This window comes from Staurois parvus, unplaced genomic scaffold (assembly GCF_062004578.1).
Source record: "Staurois parvus isolate SC_StPar_1 unplaced genomic scaffold, SC_StPar_1.0 ptg000152l, whole genome shotgun sequence".
Lineage (NCBI taxonomy): Eukaryota > Metazoa > Chordata > Amphibia > Anura > Ranidae > Staurois > Staurois parvus.
In genome coordinates, this window is record NW_028317948.1 from 1,776,426 (window position 1) to 1,799,590 (window position 23,165).

General features: G+C 44.2%; 1 protein-coding gene across 2 annotated transcripts in view; it reads right to left on the minus strand.

Annotated features, from left to right (window-relative positions):
* CRYM (crystallin mu) overlaps positions 1 to 23,165 on the minus strand; it is a 96,505-nt gene that overhangs the window by 38,837 nt on the left and 34,503 nt on the right. For both annotated transcript variants that reach the window (XM_089674789.1, XM_089674790.1), the window contains exon 5: positions 18,274 to 18,457. In XM_089674789.1, the coding sequence (XP_089530915.1) occupies positions 18,274 to 18,457 (184 nt within the window). The remainder of the gene's footprint in view (positions 1 to 18,273; positions 18,458 to 23,165) is intronic.

A 23,165-nucleotide genomic window follows, 5' to 3' on the forward strand; every position in this document is an offset into this window, starting at 1 on the left:
ATTGAAAGGGGGTTGTGATGTCAAGAGGAGGGGATGGGGCTGTGATGTAAGGGGGGGGTGTGATGTAAGCATGGCTGTAATGTCGAGGGGTCCGATATGAAAGGGGGTTGTGATACAAGAGGGTTGTGATGGGAAAAGGGGGACTGAGGACACTAATGCAAAGGGGGCTGTGATGTGAAAGATGTGAGTCAGAAGAAAAATGAAATTCAGACCTCTGCAGAAAGATTTTTACTAACCATACCTAATTCAGTACCCTTGTCCTATAATGAAAACCCTTAGACAAAAAATACACCTTGCACGATGTAGACTTCCCAGCCTTGGAGCATCCTAGGAACCACCGACTCAGTTTCCTCTGTTCTTTAGAACATAGGCATCAACATCCATGCTGTTAAAGCCTGTGACTCATAAGCAGAATAGTAAATCAGTTCTTGGGGCAGCAGATAAAGAGTCTTGCAGAGCTGACTTGGTGAGGCTTCTCACAGTCTGAGCCAACCTGGAGCAAAGAGGATCACAGGATTGACTTTCATTTCACTGTAAAGCATACGTGGAGGATGTTTAAGGAGAGGAAAGGCATAGATCAGGGTGAACTAATCCGGTGGAGCCACTGCATCTGCTATCAAATCCCTTGACCTGGACACAAACCTTTCTGGTTTGTTTCTGAATCTGTAGGCCAGAGGTCTATATCTGGCATTCCCCACCTTTGACACAGACCTTAGAACACTTTTCAATACAGAGACCAGTCGTCGGGGCCCAGACACTGCTGGTAGAGAGGAAATCTGCCTGGCAATTTTCTGTACCCGAAACGTAAACAGATGTCAAGGCTGGAACCTGAAGTTTTGCCCAGGACAGACCTGCTCTACTTCTCTTGCCACAAAGAGTCGTTTTACTCCTCTACAATGAATGAATGATGTGCACCACCACTGTAGCATTATCTGTTTGCCCGAAGTTCCAAGATGTTCACTGAGAGACAAGATTTCTCAATGACCAAGTCCCCTGCAATGACAAAGTGACCACCCACCCCCAAGTCTGACAGGCTAGTATCTGTTGTTAGGATTTTCAAGAACACAAAGAGAAATCGCTTTATCAACTCCAAAGCTGGACCCTGAAACCACCAAACCAGGGGCAGTCTGGTCCTTGGGAACAACCAAGTTGGTTAGTTCAGAAACAGAGGTGACTGTTGCCACGGTGTATAGATGTGTTGCCAATGTCTAGAGTGAAATTGGGCAAATGGAACTGCCTTAAAAGAAGGCTACCATCAGTCCCAAAACCCTCAGAGGGTCAGATGACTTCTGTATTAAAGAACACAAACTTGGACTAGAGAGTCTGAAGTTTATCCTCGGGAAGAAATGCTCTGGCCTGGAAAGTGTCTATGACCAGATCTGGATACTCTAAGTGAAGAGTTTGAACCAGTGACCATTTCTGAATGTTCAGGATCTATTTTAACCTCTGCAAAATCTTGACAGACACATTGTTTTCCAGATCTGTCGCTCATTGTTCCTGTAACAAGAGGTTATCCAAGCATCCCACAACTGAAATTCCCCTGAGAGCAACATGGTCAACACTAAACCAGTACCTTGGCGAACACCAAAAGTGAAGACAGGCCAAATAGGAGAGCCACAAACTGGTAGTATCGAGGCCCAACAGCAAAACGCAGAAAGTATTGGTAAGATGTAAAGATGGGCACATGTATAATAAATATGCATGTTTTATGTCCACTGAAGCCATAAAGTCCCCCTGGGGAAGAAAAGTAAAGACAGGTCCTGTTAATTCCTTCATTTATAGCCTTGAGGTCCAAGGTGGGGGTTTATGTCTCCTTTGATTTTTGGGATAGTGAACTGGTTGGACTTTTGCCACAGGTACTTGGGCTATAACCTCTTGGTCCAGCGGTCCATAGAGTGCTTAATGCAAGTCACTGAGGGGACAAAGAGAGGTTTGAAGTAAGAAGCCAAGGAGGGGCAGGGAATGAAATTCGAGTCTGTAACCTTGGGACACAGTCTCCTGCACCCAGGCAACCAGAATGCAAGTTATTTAGCTGGTCTCAAAAGGTCAACAGACATTATCTCACACTGAAAAGCAGGGGGTACACCTTTATGATGAGGACAGCTTGTCATTAGACTTGGCAACCTTGGAGTGCCAGATCTTGCAGATAGATGGGAAGTCACCCTTAGATAATGTCCATGTGGAACATTTCTTAGCAGGTACGATGAAAGTGATTAGCAGTCTGCTCCTTCTGTTGGAGAAGATAAATGCTTTTGCCCCCAGTAGCATTTTTGACAATAACATCTATAGCTTTTCGGAAAAGACATGATTCCTGAAAAGGCCACAAGCTTCTTACAAGAAAAGTTAGCAGTCCTCCACTTTAGCCAAAGGGCTCTACACATATGCACTAACAAGTAACTACTGTGAGAGATAAGCCCGGAGCCTTCTAACAGCCCATCACAGTAAAAGTTTAATGCCATGGACACCTGTTCCATATACTATAACCTGAAGGTCAATGGCAGATCCATAGAAGGAATGGACCGCTGTTCATTAACGTCTATACTAAGCAGTACTGTAATAGTAAGCACTTCGGGGGGAAAAAAAAACAGCCTATTAGCATTTCTAATCTTTGTGCAGAAATAATTGGAAACACACTTACAAAAGGAAAGGTCTTTGCAGCCCTATAAGACCTATAAGTCACAAGGCCAGAAACAGCACTAAAAGAAGCAACAGGCTGCTCCTCAAATTTCAGGGTGGTGCTCACCACATCAATAAGCGCCAAAATTCTACTTTAACTTGGCAGTAACATTAGTGAACTTAGCTGTTTCCTTAGGGTAAAGCTAATTAGTGAAAGAATCAGAAGGCGTTTCTGCAGCGAATGGTTCAGAAGCCATTAAAGCCACATGCTTATTGGAAATGCAAGCTGCTGAAGAGGGCACGGTAGAATGACTGTGGCCTCTGAGTTAAAAAACTGGTAATTTGGGTCATAACATTCTGCATGGGGCTTATTTTACTCCCACTTTCCCTTCTGTGTGAATTTAATAAACTTTAAATACAGATTTTGCATTCTTATACTTTTATTTTATGGGTATAAACCTTTTGTTAACTGTTGGGACATGGAAGGTTTTAGAAGAATTTACTTGGCCCTGGACTCACTCCTGCCAGGCCATGGCTTCCTATCTGCTGCCTGACAGGCCTACTACAAATTTTCTGGGGTTATGCAGGCCTCGCAAAGTAACTACAGGCCTCCAATGTTGGGGTTACATTTTACAGGCACTGACCACCATTGTGGAAAGGGGGTTGAGTTTGTTAAAAACATAGCCTCTAACCGTTATGGGGGGGAAATTATATAATAACGCTACAGACCACTGATGGGGGGGCAAGGCCAGATTTAGCCTGTCTAATGTGGGGCTGCAGTAAAAGGGGGCAGAGGACATTAGGTCAGCAGGGCAGTGTACAGAGGGTTAGCAGGGCAGGTGATAGAGTCAGCAGTTTATAGGGCAGTGTACAGACGCCATTAGCTTGTAAGGCAGTGTACAGGGGTCTACAGGGCAGAGGATAGGGGTCAGTAGAACTGAAGACGGAATCAATATATTATAGTGTTAGGTTAGTGTAGTATAGTAGCAGGTTAGGGGTGGTATACTGTAGTGGCAGGTTAGAGCAGTATAGTGGCAGGTTAGGGCGGTATAGTGGCAGGCTAGTGCAGTAAAAGTGTTAGACTAGGGCAGTATAGTGGCAGGTTAGGGGGCGGTATACTGCAGTGGCAGGTTAGGGTAGTATAGTGGCAGTTTAGTGCAGTATATGGTGTCATGATGTTACCTGATGGCTTGTAATCAAACACTCTCAGGCTGCTGAGTCTTCTTTCATGTTGCCCTTCTTCAGCTACCAGATCAACCTCAGCCAAGGGATCTGTGGGAGGAGTGGAGGAGGCAGCCACACCTCCGGCTTTGTCCACCAACTCCAGCTGCCTTGGGAGACATTGTAGTTCCCCATGGGACAACCTAAGCAGATTACATAACTTGGGAGTGGTATAGGCAGACTCCCCCACCCTGCTGGGCTCCCTCCCTGCACAGCCAATCATCACTGTATTTACAAAGCAGCACAGACTGGGAGAATGCAGCTGTCTGAAGCAATGGTTCAGCAGTAGGACACAGTGTCCAGCATGGAGGAAGGAGGCTGTTGGCTTTGTATCTCTTTGCCAATGTATGTGTGGAGGGGAATCAGAGCGTTAAATGTATTGCAAATAAATTTCCTCTCCCTATACAGGGAAGAAAAGGAATGAAAAAAAAGGGACTTTAAATATGCCATAATATATCAACTATAACAATAGATAAAATATACAAAGCTTTATTACAAAACAACAATGCTTAAAACCATAGTCTACAGACAAGCATACAATGTGTCAATTGGACAAATTTGGTGAGAATTTATACCTATAATGTAGTAGTATCTTTGTGCCGATGATAAATAGAAATAGGCATGCAGGATCAACTCGTCTTGCGCACATTGCTTCATCTGGATCCACGCCACAGAAGAAACATTCACAAACTTTATACTATCTATGGATAGACGGTGTTTACCTTTTTTGGATTTGCAGATTTATGGAAGAAGGGACAGTATGATCTACACAAATCTATTCTGCAAACCTACGGCCAGTAATGTGCTGCTTCAATTTAACAGCGCGCATCCACGTCATCTGGTGAAGGGTATACCTACAGGCCAATATGCCAGAATTGAGAGAAATTGCTTGGATCTGGCTGTGTTTGAAATGGAAGCTTCTAAATTGAAAGAAAAAAAAAATCTCTTAAATGAGCCCACCAGATGCCAAAAGTAGCCCAAGGGATTTGTTGCTCTCTCAAGGAGTGAAGCCTACCCCTTACAGAAAAAATACATTTTTCACCATGCTTAATGCCCAATCAAGACAAAATCACAAATTTTTTAAAACATTGGGATATCTTGACAAAATACTGGGAACTGGTTGATACAATGCCTAAAATTACATTCTGTAGGAATACGTCAGAGATATGATTGTTTCTAGCCATTATTCACAGAATGGAGGTACTGATCCTTGTTCTGATTTCCCTCATAGCACATTTTTATGTGGGAATTGCAATTTTTGCTGATTTATTGAGCCACAATCTGTTTTACCAAACGGAATAGCTCTCCAAATGAGACATTTCGTTACTTGTCAGGCATTTTGGGATTGTTTATGCGTTGACATGCCCCTGTAATTGTTTTTATGTGGGGGAAGACCAAATGTAGATTTTGGAAGCGTATGCATGACTATGCCAACGACATCAAAAGGGGGCGATTAAGTAAGCCCAGCAGTTAGACATTTTTCTCAAAATCACAGTTAACAGTACAAAGGGATTACGATTCAGAGCTCTGGAGAGAATTCACCCCCATGAGAGGGGTGTGTGACGGGAGTCACTTTGGGTGGGGGGCCCATGGAACCCAGTTCACTTTGGAGAGGTGTTGAGACCCCTGTCTCAGCTCACTATATCCCTATTATGTGTAAGTCACCCTGTGCCTGTTAGGGGTACAGGGTGATCTGTCCTAATATTGTGTAGACATGTCTAGGAGATAGGTGGGGTGGGGGTTGTGGATTGGTTGGTGTTGTGTGGCTGCATCCTATTGTTCTATTGTTTGTCTTGCTTGGGAGCAAACTATTATGGGATGTAAGTGTTTATGTGTATTAGCTTGGTGAGGGACTGTCTGCTGGTGTGAAGTTTGAATACCTGTGTGTCTCTTGTTACTAAGTATAGATTGCCCTGCCCTGTGTCATTATGCAGGGAGGGGGGACTGTCCCCTGAGTGTGTATATCTTGTATCTGTGTTCAAATAAAGTAGTCTACCTTCTGGCTTACTTCAAATCTGGTGACGTCTGGATCTTGGGGTAGCAATAGCCAGATTCACTGGTCTCGTGTTCCAGAGCCCGAGAATCAGCTTGTTGATGGAGATACCCAGTCGTGGATGCCTGGGGTCCATTAAAAGGGGCACTTTGACAAAGTGATCTTACCAAGGGAATGTCTTTGGGTTTTCATGTTAAAACCTTGTAAGAGACCATGGCTTAATGAAAAAATAAGTTTTTCCCCCTTTTTCTGAAATATAGGTAAATACTTTTATGAGATACAGGCTCTAATGTAGTACACTTTCCCCCCTCCTTTTTTCTGGGGGTTATATTATATTGTAGATTAGGGGAGGATTGTTACCCCTATAGTCTATCTATTTTGGGTCACTATCTATTCCTGCTGATACTAGATTTACAACGTTAATAGTATTTTGGCTACTGTGACAGGTATTATCTGCTTTTTTGATGGAATTTAAGACATGTCTGGGTTTGTTAAATTAGTTAGGATCATGTTTTCTATAGTTCAATTGCATTGGCAGACCAGAGAGATTTGTTCAATAAAAATGTTTTTATCTTTTGTTTTTTTAGCACTCAGTGGGGGTGTGGTTGACGTGGCGAGCCATGTCTGCATGGTTATATAGACATGTTATTGTTTTATTTACTTTAGCATTATTTAGTCTGGTGCCCTTTATTGTTGTTGGATACTTCTTTTATTTCCTGTATATTTTGATTTGTTGTTGAGGTCACTTCCCTTCTTTGGCGCGCCAAGTCTCTTGCCATCATGGCGTTCCGGGTATTTCTGGTATTGTGAGGCGTGACACCATGTGCCTCATGATGTCACGCATGCGTCGCACCAAAAGTGACATCATCCGCACAGAACCTCTGGCTGACATTGGTGCGCCACATGGCACAACTTCACGCCAACGGAGCATAGGGGGGCAGGGGACCCAGCTGGGGCTCCTTATTTCATTTATGGGCAGTATATAAATGGACTGTTGGCCCGGTGGGTCTTGGGAGATGGCATTTTGTTTGGTGGAGCGAGCCTGGAGAGACCTATATCCTGAGGTATGGCTAGACATGGGGGGCTATGTTGGTATTATATGGACGTCTATCTATATTTATCTGTGGCATTTTGTGGTATTGTATATGCAATTTTTTCTTCTTTCATATACAGTGGGGAAAGTTATCTAATCCCCTGCAGATTTTGTACGTTTGCCCACTTACAAAGAAATGAAGGGTCTAAAATTTTTATCATAGGTGTATTTCAGAGGTAGGTAGCGTTAAAGAGGTGAATCTCTACCGGAACAACATGGGAGAAGTTAAAGATCACCAGGCACAGTGTTGCCTCCTCACACCAGATTTAAACCTCTAATTGCTGTACTACCATGTCACAATCACATTGCATTGCACAGCAATCATGGGTTTAATCAGGTGGTAAGGTTTCAATCAGGTGGTAACATATAGCCTCCTCACTCCCTGTCAAACACACTCAAATCGCTTTGCAGAGGAGCAGCAGTGCCTGCTGCACTTGTTAATGAGCCCTTAGTTGCACTTGCCCTTAGTAGCATCCTGCAGCAGTAGTTTTAGGGCTTGGTAAAGTTGGGGGGGGGGGTAACACCCTGCAGTTGAGTCAATTTCACCACCTCTCAATCCATACCCCCTTTAGCTGCTGAGGCAGCAGCCAAAAGTGTACACATGCTGCAGCAGAAATTACATTCCTCATTGCTTTTGGTGGGTGCTACTGCCTGTCAATCAAGACCAATTCAAGTATTCTAGGTCACTATGCTAGTGCTAGTGCCCCATAACTGCATGCTTCTGCAAGGTCCAAGGGGTTAAAGCATATTAGAAAAAAAACACAACTGCCTGGTTAACCTCTTGTTTGCTGTACTGCATAAGATTGAAGGGCACTTGTAGAGTGGCCTCATTCACTTGAGTGGGTCGTGCTTGGAAGCTGCTACACCCACCAATCACGAATGGGTGTAGGAGCCAGCACTAGAGAGGAGACATCAGCTTATGCGGCTCTTGCTCCCTACTACAGCTTCAACTTTACATGTAGTCCCTCTGAACTGCAGTCTGTTCGAGGCACTGGGCTGGCAGGTCAGCAAGCCCAGACCATGATCTACCAGCCACCTGGCCGAGATCTACTGGTAGATCACGATCTATTCGTTTATGACCCCCAGTGTATTTTAAATGGTAGAGACTGAATATCAACCAAAATTCCACAAAAAAAAAAAAAACACAAGATACAAATGTTATAAATTGAGTTGCAGTTCAGTGAGTAAAATAAAGTATTTGATCCCCAAGCAACAACATGACTTCATACTTGGTGGAGCAACCCTTGTAGGCAAGCACAGAGGTAAGACATTTCTTGTAGTTGGTTACCAGGTTTGTACACATCCCAGGAGGGATTTTGGCCCACTCTTCTTTACAGATCTTGGCTGTCGCTTGGCAACTCAAATCAGCTCTCAATACATTTTCTATAAGATTAAGGTCTAGAGACTGGCTAGGCCACTCCATGACCCTAATGTGCTTCTTCTTGAGCCACTCTTTTATTGCCTTGGCGGGATGTTTTGGGTCATTGTCATGCTGGAAGACCCGTCCACACCCTATCTTTAGTGTTCTGGCTGAGGGAAAAAGGTTCTCATCCAAGATTTTACAAATACATGGCCCCATCCATTAGCCCCTCAATTTGGCAAAGTCCTTTAGCAGAGAAACAGCCCCAAAAGATGTTTCCACCTCCATAACTGACTGTAGGGATGGTGTTCTTAAGGTCTTGGTCAGCAATTTTTTTCCTCTAAACACAGTAAGTCGAATTAAAGAGCTAAATTTTGGTCTCATTTGACCTCAGCGCTCTTTGTCCCAATCCTTCTCTGAATCACTTAGATGTTGATTGGCAAACTTCAGATGGGCCTGTACATGTGCCTTCTTGAGGAGGGGGACCTTGCGGGCACTGCAGGATATCAATCCATTACGGCATATTGTATTGCCAATGGTTTGTTTGGTGACTATGGTCCCAACTGCCTTGAGATCATTCACAAGCTCTTCCTGTGTAGTTCTGGGCTGTTCCCTTACTTTTCTCATGATCATCCTTACCCAATGAGGCAAAATCGTGCATAGAGATCCAGACTGAGGGAGATTGATGGAGAGATTATTTACAAATGGAAGAAATACAAAATAACCAACAATCGTCTCCTTCTCATCAAGCTTCTTGCTTGTAGCCAATTCCAGCCTTGTGCAGATCTACAATCTTGTCCCTGATATCGTTTGACAGCTCTTTAATCTTGCCCATGGTGGTGAGGTTTAAATGGAAGAAATAGATTCAATAGACAGGTGTCTTTTATACACATAAGGAGTTGTCATTAGGAGCACCTTCTTAAATTGACAGGCCTAATCTGTGTACCACATGAGTACATGACAGTCTGTGGGAGCCAGAATTATGGTTGGTTGGTAGGGGATCAAATACTTATTTTACTCACTGAACTGATACTCAATTTATAAACATTTGTATTGTGTTTTTTTCTTGATTTTTGATTGATATTCCGTCTCCATCATTTAAAATACACCTATGATAAAAATGTATAGACCATTTCAAAATCTGCAGGGAATCAAATTATTATTTTTGCCGCTGTATACTTCAGCAAGCCTTTTGGGACTTTTGGGGATATGGGGAAATAAAAAATGTTTTCTCTTATTGAATTGTGAGGGATTCAAAGTTCTCTATTGTTGAGGTACACTATATTGACAAAAGAATTGTGATACCCCTCCAAATCATTGGATTCAGATATTCCAATTACCTCCATGACCACAGGTGTATGAAATCAAGCAGCTAGGCATGTAGACTGCTTCTACAAACATTTGTGAAAGAATGCGTCACTCTCAAGAGCTCAGTGAATTCAAGCGTGGTACCGTGATAGGTTGCCATCTGTGCAATAAGTCCATCTGTGAAATTTCCTTGCTACTAAATACTCCACAGTCAACTGTTAGTGGTATTATAACAAATTGGAAGCAACTTGGAACAACAGTAACTCAGTCACGAAGTGGTAGGTCAACATGACAGATCTGGGTCAGTGCATGCTGAAGCGCAGAGTGTGCAGAAGTCGCCAACTGTCTGCAGAGTCAATAGCTAAAGACCTCCAAGCTTCATGTGGCCTTCAGATTAGCACAACAGTTCGTAGAGAGCTTCATGGAATGGGTTTCCATGGCCGAGCAGCTGCATCCAAGCCTTACATCACCAAGTGCAATGCTAAGCTTCGGATGCAGTGGTGTAAAGCACGCCACCACTAGGCTCTAGAGCAGTGGAGATGTGTTCTCTGCAGTAATGAATCACACTTCTCTGTCTGGCAATCCGATGGACATGTCTGGGTTTGTCAGTTGCCAGGAGAATCGAACTTTCCTGACTGCATTGTTCCAAGTGTAAAGTTTGGTGGAGGGAGGATTATGGCGTAGGGTTGTTTTTCAGGGGTTGGGCTTGGCCCCATAGTTCCAGTGAAGGGAACTCTTAAGGCGTCAACATACCAAGACATTTTGGACAATTTCATGCTCCCAACTTTGTGGGAACAGTTTGGGGATGGCCCCTTCCTGTTCCAACATGACTGTACACCATTGCACAAAAGCAAGGTCCATAAAAAGACATGGATGAGCGAGTTTGGGGTGGAGGAACTTGACTGGTCTGCACAGAGTCCTAACCTCAACCCAATAGAACACCTTTAGGATGAATTAGAGCAGAGACTGAGAGCCACGCCTGACCTCACAAATGCACTTCTGGAAGAATGGTCAAACATTCCCATAGACACACTCCTAAACCTTGTGGACAACCTTCCCAGAAGAGGTGAAGCTCTTATAGCTGCAAAGGCAGGCGTCCCAATACTTTTGGTAACATAGTGTGTACATATGTGTGTGTAAGTAAGTTAAATACATCACACACACACACCTCAACAAAATTAAAGGAAAGCTTTTTAATCAGAGTATAGCATCAAGTCAATTAAACTCCTGGTATATTGATTGTCTCAGTTAAGTAGCAGAGGGGGTTGTTAATCAGTTTCATCTGCTTTGGTGTTAATGAAATTATGTGCATTTAAAGGAAGACCTCTCAATACTTTTGACAATATAGTGTAGGTGTTTATATGGGATTGGCCTATTTTTTTAATAGGTTTATGGATCATTTTTGCAGTCATTACAGCTTCATTTAGAATTTGTTTGGTTTTATTATAGCTGGCTTTTCCCCATCTGATTCCTAGATGTGTCTCTCCTCCTCCACCTCCCCCTCCATCTATAACATATTCTATGGCCTGTTACAGTGGAATATTTTATTTATTATTTATTTTATTTCAGGTACTTATATAGTGCCATCAATTTACGCAGCGCTTTACATATATATTGTACATTCACATCAGTCCCTGACCCTCAAGGGGCTTACAATCTAAGGTCCCTAACACACATTCATACATACACATACTAGGGCCAATTTAGACAGGATCCAATTCACCTACCAGCATGTCTTTGGAGTGTGGGAGGAAACCAGAGTACCCGGAGGAAACCCACGCAGTCACAGGGAGATCATGCAAACTCCAGGCAGGTGGTGCCGTGGTTGGGATTTGAACCAACGACCCTAGTACTGCCAGGTGGAAGTGCTAACCATTTAGCCACTGTGCTGCCCCACTGCCCACTCTCACTGCATGCGGTGGAGATTTGCACAAATGGATCATTCTGATTGATTCTTTTGGATATAAAAAGTCTACACACCCCTGTTAAAATGCCAGGTTTCTGTGATGTAAAAAAATGAGACAAAGAAATCATTTCAGAACGGTTTCCACCTTTAATGTAACCTATAAACTGTACAACTCAGTTGAACAACAAACTTTTATTTTTAAATTCCCTCCACCTAAAGGATTTCAAACTAAAATAATATGGTTGCATAAGTGTGCACAGCCTTAAACGAATACTTTCTTGAAGCACCTTTGATTTTATTCCAGCACTCATCTTTTTGGGTATGAGTCTATCAGCATGTCACATCTTAACTTGGCAATATTTGCCCACTCTTCCTTGCAAAAACACTCCAAATCTGTCAGATTATGAGGGCATCTCCTGTGCAAAGCCCTCTTCAGACCATGCCACAGATTTCCGATCAGATTCAGGTCTGGGCTCTGGCTAGGCCATTTCAAAACTTTAATCTTCTTCTGGTGAAGCCATTCCTTTGTTGATATGGATGTATGCTTTGGGTCGTTGTCATGCTGAAAGATGAAGTTCCTCTTCATGTTCAGCTTTCTAGCAGAAGCCTGAAGGCTTTGTGCCAATATTGACTGTTATTTGGAACTGTTCGTAATTCCCTCTACCTTGACTAAGGCCCCAGTTCCAGCTGAAGAAAAACAGCCCCAACGCATGATGCTGCCACCACCATGCTTCACGGTGGGTATGGTGTTCTATTGGTGATGTGCAGTTTTGTTTTTTCGCCAAATATATCTTTTGGAATTATGGCCAAAAAGTTCAACCTTGGTTTCATCAAACCATAACACATTTTTCCACATGCTTTTGGGAGACTTGAGATGTGTTTTTGCAAAATTTGACAGAACTTGGATGTTTTTCTTCATAAGAAAATGCTTCCATCTTTCCATTCTACCCCATACACCAGACAAATGAAGAATACAGGGGATTGTTGTCACATGTACCACACAGCCAGCACTTGCCAGATATTCCTGCAGCTCCTTTAATGTTGCAGTAGGCCTCTTGGCAGCCTCCCAGACCAGTTTTCTTTGCATCTTTTTATCAATTTTGGAGAGACATCCAGTTCTTGATAATGTCCCTGTCGGGCCATATTTTGTCCACTTGATGACTGTCTTCACTGTGTTCCATGCTATATCTAATGCCTTGGAAATTCTTTTGTAGCCTTCTACTGACTGATACCTTTTAACTATGAGATCCCTCTGATGCTTTGGAAGCTTTCCGCAGACCATGGTTTTTGCTGTAGGATGCGACTAAGAAAATGTCAGGAAAGACCTACTAGAACAGCTGAACTTTATTTGGGGTTAATCAGAGGCACTTTAAATGATTTAACATGATTTTGAATGTGATTGCTTATATCTGAACACAGGTACATCCCCAGTTATAAGAGGGTGTGCACAGTTATGCAACCACATTATTTTAGTTTTTTATGTATACTTCCCCACCCTAAAAGATTTCAGTTTATTTTTCAATTGAGTTGTACAGTTTATAGGTCACAATAAAAGGTGGAAAAAGTTCTGAAATTATTTATCTTTGTCTCATTTGTTTACATCACAGAAACCTGACATTTTAAAAAGAGGTGTGTAGACTTTTTACATCCACTGTATATCTAGGACAAGGTAAGGAAACCTTGGTAGATCTGGTGTTTACATACATGGCGGTCCCTTTTTTGGGTCTTACTCATACAATCCCCCCATTTAATCCCCCAAAGTTCTACATGCACCCAAGAGTATATTGTTGTATTTATTTTTCCCTTTTTTTCTCTCTCCATTGTTCTCATTAATTTTGGGTTGATAAATATTGTGCCTTATCTTCTGTAATGTCAATTATGTATAAAAAAAAGGATTTTTTTTATACTCACCGTAAAATCCCTTTCTTTCTCCGGAGTTCATTGATGGACACAGCGGCTTCTTCTTTAACATTAGTGAAGCATAGATTTATAGCCCCCACCTACAGGAGTAGAACACAAGGCAGAAAAAAAAAAAAAAACTAATTTGGCACCGCCTATGGGCATTCCTCTCGGGGTATAAAACCCCCTCTCTGCTATAGGTCTCCAGTCTGTCACAAGCAGTGTCAAAGGAGAGATCTCCCTAGAGGGGCAGGTGCTGTGTCAGTCAATGAACTCACAAAAGGGATTATACGGGGAGTACAGAAAAAAATCCTGTTTTCTCTTACATTCATTGATGGACACAGCAGCTTCTTCTTTAACATTACTGAAGCAGGGATTTCCCCAAGCAATGCCAGAATGAGGGGAGGGCAACCATACAAAGTAAAAAGAAAAAACCCCAGGGCAACAAGCTAACACTCCAAACGACCCCAAAAGGGGAGGCCCAGGAGCCCTAAGCAGCCGCCTGCAATACTTTGCATCCAAAACTAGCATCCGAGGATGCCAACACATCAACTTTATAGAACCTCGTAAACACATGCACATACGACCAGGTTGCCGCCTTGCAAACCTGAGAAACAGATGCCTGATGCTGGAACGACCAGGAGGCACTAACCGCCCTAGTGGAGTGCACCGTAACCGGGAAGGGAGGCTCCTGCCCCTTAACAGTATACGCCTGAATAATCATTCACTGAATCCAAATGAAAAATTGTGGCAGAAGATGCCGCCAGTCCCTTCTTCAGACCATCCATCAGGACAAAGAGAGAGCGTCTGACCCCCCGAAAGGCAGCAGTTACAGACAAGTACACTCGTGCTGCCCTGATAATTGACATGAGTGGCAGTGACCGACTGAATCCTGGTCAGCAGACCTGACAGGCGGCCCGTCCAATGTGTCAGTGAAACTCCAGAATATTGATGGGTAAGTGAGCTTCCCCTGGAGTCCATCGACCCCAAGCAGAATCCGCTCCCAGGACTTCTCCCCAGCCTGACAGGCTGGCAACTTTCATGACCACAGTCCAGTGAATGGCGAGGAAAGACTTTCCATTCAGTAGAGCCGGGGACCTCATCCACCAAAGAAGGGAGGCCCTCGTCGACCGTTTCAGGTGAATCTGAAGGTCCAAGGAGGGGGAAGCCCTGTTCCGTTTTGCCAGGATTTCCCTCTGTAGTGTTCTCATATTTAGCTGGACATGCGGAACCACTTCAGAGAAGCCACCATCAAGCCTAACACCCGCATGCAAAGACACAGAAAGGACCGCCTGCAAGCCAGGAGTTGTCGAACCGCCAACCGGAGATTCAACAATTTCTCCAATGAACAAACACTTTGTTCTGCTTAGAATCAGCCCCAGATATTCAAGGCGCCTAGACTGAGGCAACACCTGTCAAGGTCCTACCTTTTCCCAGAGGTTATGCTGCTCCATGTGCTGGCATCCATCTTGGGTTTCCGCAAAGCATGGTGGGAGCCTTTTATGCTTTCAGGTCTCTGCGGTCCATCCCCCAGAGGGGTGTGGTTGAGCACATTTAAGCCTGTTGTCTGCACTTGCTCTTTGCATTCGTGTCCTGTTTGATAGTGTTGTTGCAAGCTTTTATTCTGCTCTCGTGGCTCTCCTGGAAACTGACTCGGCTTTGTCTAAGACTATTCTCAGCCTTATCCCTTTATCTGACCTCCCGTTTCTGAACCCGGCTTGTGACCCGTGTATTCTTGTCTACCGTTCTGTACTGTCTGTCCCGCTGTTATCGACCCGGCCTGTCCGACTACGCTATCGTTCTTATCTGGTTCCTACCAGCTATACGCCATTGGCGGCGGCCATTACCGCAGCTGGGGTTTCTCGGGGGCCACGACCTGGTTCATGGCTGCGTCAAGTCCATCCCCACCATCAGGGGCCTGGTGAAGGACAGTCTGGGGCTTAGACTCCGCGCCCTGAGGGACTCCGGTCTGTGGGTGGTGGTTGTCGTCAGTCGGTGCGTGACCCTGCCATTAGGCCTGCCTGTCCATTCCACAGCTCCTGTCCTGACAACACCAACTTCCTGAGGGTCAAGATCCACCCGAAGTCCCATACAGAACGCATGGTGATTTTCACACGGTCTAATAGCGAGGAGCAAGTCTACGCATGCAGGAGCAAATTGTCCATGTAGCTGATCACTGCGATCCCCCATTGTCTCAATAAGGCCAGGACCGGGGCTAGGACCTTGGTAAACACCCAAGGTGCGGCGATAAGACAAAAGGGCAACGCCACAAATTGATAATGTGCGTCCTCGATATCACAACATAGGAAACGCAGATGTCCCTCGCAAATGGGGATGTGCAGGTAAGCGTCCTTGATGTCCAAGGAGGCCAGGAAATCTCCATGGTGGAGGGAGGCCACCACTGAGTGGACAGATTCCATCTTGAACTTGTGAACCTGCACGAAGACATTCAAGGCCTTGAGGTCCAGGATTGTGGCGAATCTCGTCCACTTGGGGAACAGTGAACAGGTTGGAGTAGAAGCCACGAAAGCTCTCCAAATCATGTATTGTGACAACCACTCCACGGAGCAGCAACTCCTGCACAGCCCCATACAGGGCTTACAGGCAACCTGGCGAAAGCCGCAGATTGGAAGGAAAAAAATCTGGCCAGTGGAAGGGAAACTATTTTGTATCCTGATAGAATGATCTTGTGAACCCACTTATCGTGTATGAGGGAGGTCCACAGGCCCAGAAACCTGCGAAGACACGCCCCCCCTTACCCTGGAAGTGGGTTGGGGCAAACCTTCATGCTGAGGGATATTTATCCACGGGCTTGGAGGACTTCTGGGGCCAGGGACGCTTAGTGCCACCTGCGGGGGCCTTAAAGGGCCTCGAGCTCTTGGCTGCGGAGCAAGAGGAGCAAAAAATGCGTTTATTAGTAGTAAACTTTGGCCCTGACTTCCGACGAGGTTCCTTCCCCTTCTTGGCCTGAGGGAGAAAGATACACTTTCCCCTAGTAAGGTTCTTGATGATGTTATCCAGAGTAGCGCCAAAAGGACGGTCTCTCAGAAAGGGCAGGTCCACCAGAGCCTTCTTGGAGGTCTGGTTTGCTGACCAACAATTGAGCCAAAGGACCCGCCGGAGCACATTAGTCGAGACGGACAGTTTGGATAGAAGAGGAGCTGCATCAAGGGTGGCTTCACAAATGTACTTTAAGTCCTGGAAAAACTGGTCCACCAGTTCCACATATGTTTGGGGCAACTGACTAGAATTCAAGTGTGGGAGAGAGAATGCGAGAGATACCACTGTGACACAGACTACAGGCGCCCAGTCATATGCGTCCCCGTGAGGCATTTAACTCACTGGCCACCCCGGTCCATAGGGCATAATCGCGGCCAACCGAGCACGGAGCTGGCAGTCTGCGCACGCTCGCTGGTCAGACTGGAGTGACCACTGGATGTAGATAATCCAGCCCGTCGCCCAGCCCGACTGTTGAAAGAAGATCTCTGCAGGAACACAAAAGTCCAGGAAAAAAAGAAAAGGAAGAAAGTTGTGCGATCACAAGGCCGAGCAAAACTTTACGTCCATACTTCTGAGAAATTAAGCAGAAAAGATAGCAGACCTATAACAGAGAGAGGGGGTTTTATATCCAGAGAGTACTGCCCATAGGAGGTGCCACGTTTTTTTCTGCCTAGTGTCCTACTCCTGTAGGTGTGACTATAAAACCCTGCTTCATTAATGTCAAAGAAGCCACCATGTACGTCAATGAATGTAAGAGAAATTATGTTTTAATCTGTAGAGTGAATGTTTCTTCTGTGGCGTGGATCCTGATGAAGCAATGTGAGCAAAACACATTGGTCCTGCATACCTATTTCTATTTATCAATTTATCATCGGCACAGAGATATTACTACAGTATAGGTATAAATTCTCATCAAATTTGTCCGACACATTGTACGCTTGTCTATAGACTATAGTTTTAAGCATTGTTGTTTTGTAATAAAGCTTTGTAGATTTTATCTATTGTGTTATAGTTGATACATTATAGCATTTAAAGTTCCTTTTTTCATTCCTTTTCTTCTCCATATAGGAAGGGGGAATGATTTTGCTTTATGTACTGTTATGGGGTGCCTATATCGGGTTAAGATTTCATCCACATACATTTTTTTTTTTTTAATAGTATTGCCACCAACCTCCAGTGAGAAGGGGGGACACAAAACAGCTACTGACCACTAATGTGGAGAGATAAAAAGACTGCTGCTGACCACCATTGCAGGGAATTAAACAGCATTACCATTAAGCACTAAGGCAAAGGGGGGAAGCAGTTAAAATCACTCCCGCTGACCACCAATGTTGAAGGGGATTCAGTGGTTCTGCCATTGACAACAATGTTGGGGAGGTATTAATGCATCCACCAACACTAACACTCATGCTGGGAGTTATTGCAGCCACCCACACCATTACTGGGGGTCATTACTGCCACCACTGACAACAATGCTGGGGATTATTATTGCTGCCACTGACACTAATGCTTAGAGTTATTAAGGCCAATGAAACTAATGTTTGTAGGTAATATTGGGGATTATTATTGTGGCCACGGACACCAGTGCTCGGGATTACTTCAGCCACTGACACCAACGCACTGTGCAATTAACACATTTTGCATTCCTATACTTTTCTTGTGGGAATATAAACGTTTTTTCTTCTGTTGGTACACAAAGGTTTTGGAGGAATTCAACAGGCTCTGTTCTCATTAAGGTTTAAAATTACTGGTCTAGTGTTACCCTTTAATCCACATCCCTGAAACCGTTACATCTTCAATCTATAACACCAGTCAACTAAAAAAAAGAAAATGTGTTATCAGTTTCTTAGTAAAGGAATTATAACATGTGACAGTACCATTGATATGTGCACCTGGCTTGACCCAGTCACCATACAGCACAGGCTCAGTAGACATCGTAGCTGAGACAATTACATCAGCACCCGTCACTGCTTCCTGCGGGGTTGAACACACGCGTACGCTTCCTTCCACAGCATTTGCAAATTTTTCAGCATTTTTTCTTGTGCGACTCCAAATCCTGACCTTCAGGGTGAGAGGAGAGAAAGCTAGAGGAAGCAAGATGTATTTTTAGAGTCTGCCTTATGCGTGGATAAAAAAAGTGATTTACTAGGTCGCTGGGGTAGCAACGATAATACTACAGAATACATCACAGAAAAATCTTCCCAGATGTCATGTCCTTCTGTCCAGGAAAGATTACAGTTTATGCTTAAGAAATAGATTAAAATTGTCCATAAAAGATATCCAGCATTTCAAAATTGCAATTTTTAAATATCAATTTTCAGAATTGCTGAGAAGACAAATGGAACAAATGCATCTGAATGGCACAAAGGATTTGTATAAACATTTACCGGTTATGTTTGTGCCACTTAATGACTTCAGCAGATTACCCGGAATAATCAGAACATACACTATATTGCCAAAAGTATTGGGACACCCCTCAAAATCATTGGATTCAAGTGTTCCAATCACCTCCATGGCCACAGGTGTATAAAATCAAGAACCTAGGCATGCAGACTGCTTCTACAAACATTTGTGAGAGAATGGGTTGCCACCTGTGCAATAAGTCCATCCGTGAAATTTCCCTGCTACTAAATATTCCGCGGTCAACTGTTAGTGGTATTATAACAAAGTGGATGCAACTGGGAACAATAGCAACAGCCACAAATTGGTAGGCCACATAAAATGACAGAGCAGGATCAGCACATGCTGAAGCGTACAGTGCGTAAAAGTTGTCAACTGTCTGCAGAGTCAATAGCTAAAGACCTCCAAATTTCATGTGGCCTCCAGATTAGCACAACAGAGAGCTTCATGGAATGGGTTTCCATGGCCGAGCAGCTCCATCCAAGCCTTACATCACCAAGTGCAATGCAAAGCATTGGATGCAGCAGTGTAAAGCACGCCGCCACTAGACTCTAGAGCAGTGGAGACGTGTTTTCTGGAGTGACAAATCACGCTTCTCTGTCTGGCAATCCTATGGATGTGTCTGTGTTTGGCGGTTGCCAGGAGAAAGGTGCATGCCTGATTGCATTGTGCCAGGTGCAAAGTTTGGTGGAGGGGGGATTATGGTGTGGGGTTGTTTTTGAGGGGTTGGCCCCTTAGTTCCAGTGAAGGGAACTCTTAAGGCATCAGCATACCGAGACATTTTGGAGAAATTTCACACTCCCAATTTTGTGGGAACAGTATGGGGATGGCCCCTTCCTGTTCCAGCATGACTGCACACCAGTGCACAAAGCAAGAGTCCTGACCTCAACCCGATAGAACTTCTTTGGGATGAATTAGAGCAAAGACTGCGAGCCAGACCTTCTCGTACCACATCAGTGCCTGACCTCACAAATGTGCTTCTGGAAGAATGGTCAAACCTTCCCATAGACACCCTCCTAAACCTTGTGGACAACCTTCCCAGAAGACTTGAAGCTATTATAGCTGCATAGGGCGGGCCAACTCAATATTGAACTCTACGGACTAAGACTGGGATGCCATTAAAATTTCATGTGCGTGTAAAGACAGGTGTCTCAATACTTTTGGCAATGCAGGAAGTATAGTATTTCTTTACATTTAAAAAATATTAATGTGAATGGTAATGTCTGAAATAAAATCTCAGATGGACATAATCTTTCCAGCACTGAACAAGTTACAGCCTTACCTTCAGTCTTGTACAGTTGTACAGGTTCTGTACTGAATTTGCTTAAGCTGCCCATACATTAGTCTTTTTGTTTTGTTAACCAGTTGAACACACAAGAAAAAAAAAAGAAAAAAAAAGAAGGGGGGGCATTGATTTCCCCATGCACACCCTCCTTCAATGTGGATGGGAAAATACACCACAGTAAGCCTTTGTACTCTGACAGCCGGAAGACATCCCTGCTGTCAGAATACACTGATCTGCGTTGCCGGCTATAGCTGGCAATGCTGTTTGAGCGGGAAAAATCCATCAGACTGGTTATACAGCTTCAGTATAGTTGCCCTCGATTCTCCTCTGTCCTCTGAGTACCAAGACAGCTGCAAAGTTTAAAAAGATACTTCCTATTCATGAACAAATAGAATGGGCAATTTATGATGATCAGATTTCTCCTGAAAAGGTTTCACCCCTGAGAATCATATATCATATCCAGTGGAAAAAGGATTCACTACAAAGTGGACCATTCCAGTAGTAGACCCTGCTGTCGGAGTCTTAAACATCATACTGTGCCTATAGAAGAGGTTTCTTCATTTAAGGGTGTTTCAAGTATCCTGTCTGCAGAAGTGTGAGTTCACCTTTACAAAAAAAAAATAGTGAACCAACATTGGACACCCTCCACTAGATCTGTGTGGGTTTTCTGGGCATTCCAACATCTGTTTCTCAGCTTTGTAGAGCCACCACCCGGTCTTCAGTTCCTACCTTCCCCAAGCTCAACCAGGTGAACGTCCCGGTTCTTTCAGTGGCATTCTGAGTTTGGTCTGTGACTCTTGTCTGTTTGTTGGTCCCATTGGCATGGTTCATTTTGCCTTGTTGTTTTCCAACCCTCTGCTTCATTGCTTTGGGATGTTCCAGGGTTGTCAACTCCAATGTGTGTCTTGTACGGTACAGGCAAGGTAAAAGGAATTTTGATTTACTTCTTTAATTCCATATCTTGGAGTGCAGTACAGGACACAGGACACCCTCTCCTCTGTTTCTGTGTTACTCTTCATTGCTTGCTGAGGTCTCTCAGACCGCGTTAGGGTTGTAGAGGTACGTTCAAAAGCTTTGCCACTGTCCAATCACCTAAAAAGGTAGAAGCCTATAACCCAGGGCCTATGAATATCCAGTAAGTGTCCTGTACCGTACTGTAGAGACAAGTCAAAATTCCTTTTATTTGTATACAAATCCTGATTAGAAGCAGTACAGCACTTCTGCTCTTCCAGCACCACAGCAGTGTATCAGGAGTGTGATATACTGCCAACTCCTTCAGATTACTGGATTACATTGATGATGTCATTAAGGCGCAGGGTTTGAAAACAAACTGGTGCTATGACAGATTGTCAACACTGTACCCAAATTAATTTTATAGAATTTTTGGGGGGCAATAACCACTGGATTTTGTTTTTTTTACTGAAGGAAAAAAAAGGGATAGCTTACATTTACCTTTCATTTATTTAAAAAAATTATCCCGCACTCATTGGTGGTCAGGCGCGCTTAAAACTCTCCACCTTCAAAAAAAAAAAAATGATCCCACAATCATTGGTGGTTAGTGACATTTTAAACCCCCCCCCCCCCAACTCCAAAAACAATTCCAGGCACTGGTGGTCATTGGAACATTACATTACCCCCTCCCCCCGCCTTTAAGGCACTCTCGAACCTATGGCCAGTGACACTTTAAACCACTCATCTTAACAAAACAATCCCAAATTATTGCTGATCAGATGCACTTTAACGCCCCCTCACTAGCAGCCCTGGATACAATGGCTTATATGCACAGCTTCACCAGATTCTGAGTGCACCAGTTTTAGTAAATCTACCCCAATCAGTAGTGCTGCACTGATACAGATATCGGTATCGCTTCCGATACAGAGTACTTGCACAATACTGAAACAGATACCTTTGCGTTGCAATTTGAGCCCACACAAAATGAATGTGCTCAAATCGCACTGCAAAGAATTGCATGCAATTTTGCAATTTGAACAGGAATGCAGTGCAATTCCTGTCCAAATTGCATGCGGTTTCCCGCATAGCTCCTGTGTTAACTCAGGCTTGTCATAGTGACTTGGTGTTCACACAGGAGCGGTGCGGGAAACTTCCCTGCATGACAGGTTCCATCTTCTCCGGCTCCTGATCCCACTGTGGATATCAGCGGCTATGGCTTGGGCTCCTCCTGCCTCTCCCTATGGCTATAGGGATTCCAATTGGTCAGCACAGTCACAGGGATGGCGCTGACCAATCAGAACCCATCTAGCCCCATACTGTCAACACTGCAAGGAGAGGAGAGAAAGCCGCAGGGATTCAATCCCTGGACTGGTGAAGCTTCTTTTCATTGTCTGACAGCAGGGGATCAGCAATCTGGTACAGCAGGACCAGGGGCGAATGGGGAGGAGGTCCAGTGGATGGCTGGAAACGCTGGAGTCTCGAGGAAGAGAGCCATAGAAGAGGCAGGAGGAGCCTATGCCACGGCCACTGATGTCCACAGTGGGATTGGGAGCCAGAGCTGGTTGAACCCATCATGCAGGGAGGTTTCCTGAACCGCTCCTATGGTGCCTGTGTTCACACAGGAGGTGTGTGAGAAACTGCATGTGATTCGGACAGGAATTGCAACGCATTCCTGTTCAAATCGCATGCAATTCTTTGCAATTAGATTTGAGCCCATTAATTTCACACCGCAAAAGGTATTGGTTCTCGATATCAGCGAGCAGTTGACCAAAAGGATCGGTATTCAATGGTAAAAAAAACGGTATCAGTGCATCCCTACCAATCAGCTTCTAACTTCAGATTGTTCAATTAATCTTTGGAAGTAAAACCTGGAAGCAGATTGGTTTCAATGCAGAGTTGCACCAGATTTTGCACTCTGTCCCTAAGCACAGGTAACACGTCAGAAGTCTCTATATATACAGCCACGGCACCTATTCCCGCTGCGGATGATGCGGATTCTTGGCTATTTACAGCCTTGATCAGCCATATGAACGAGAGCTTATCAGACTGGTCAATATAAGCAACATCTCAATTTTTGCTCCAGTTTTAGGATAACAAAACATACTTTTTTCAACTCCTGGTGAAGTAAAACTC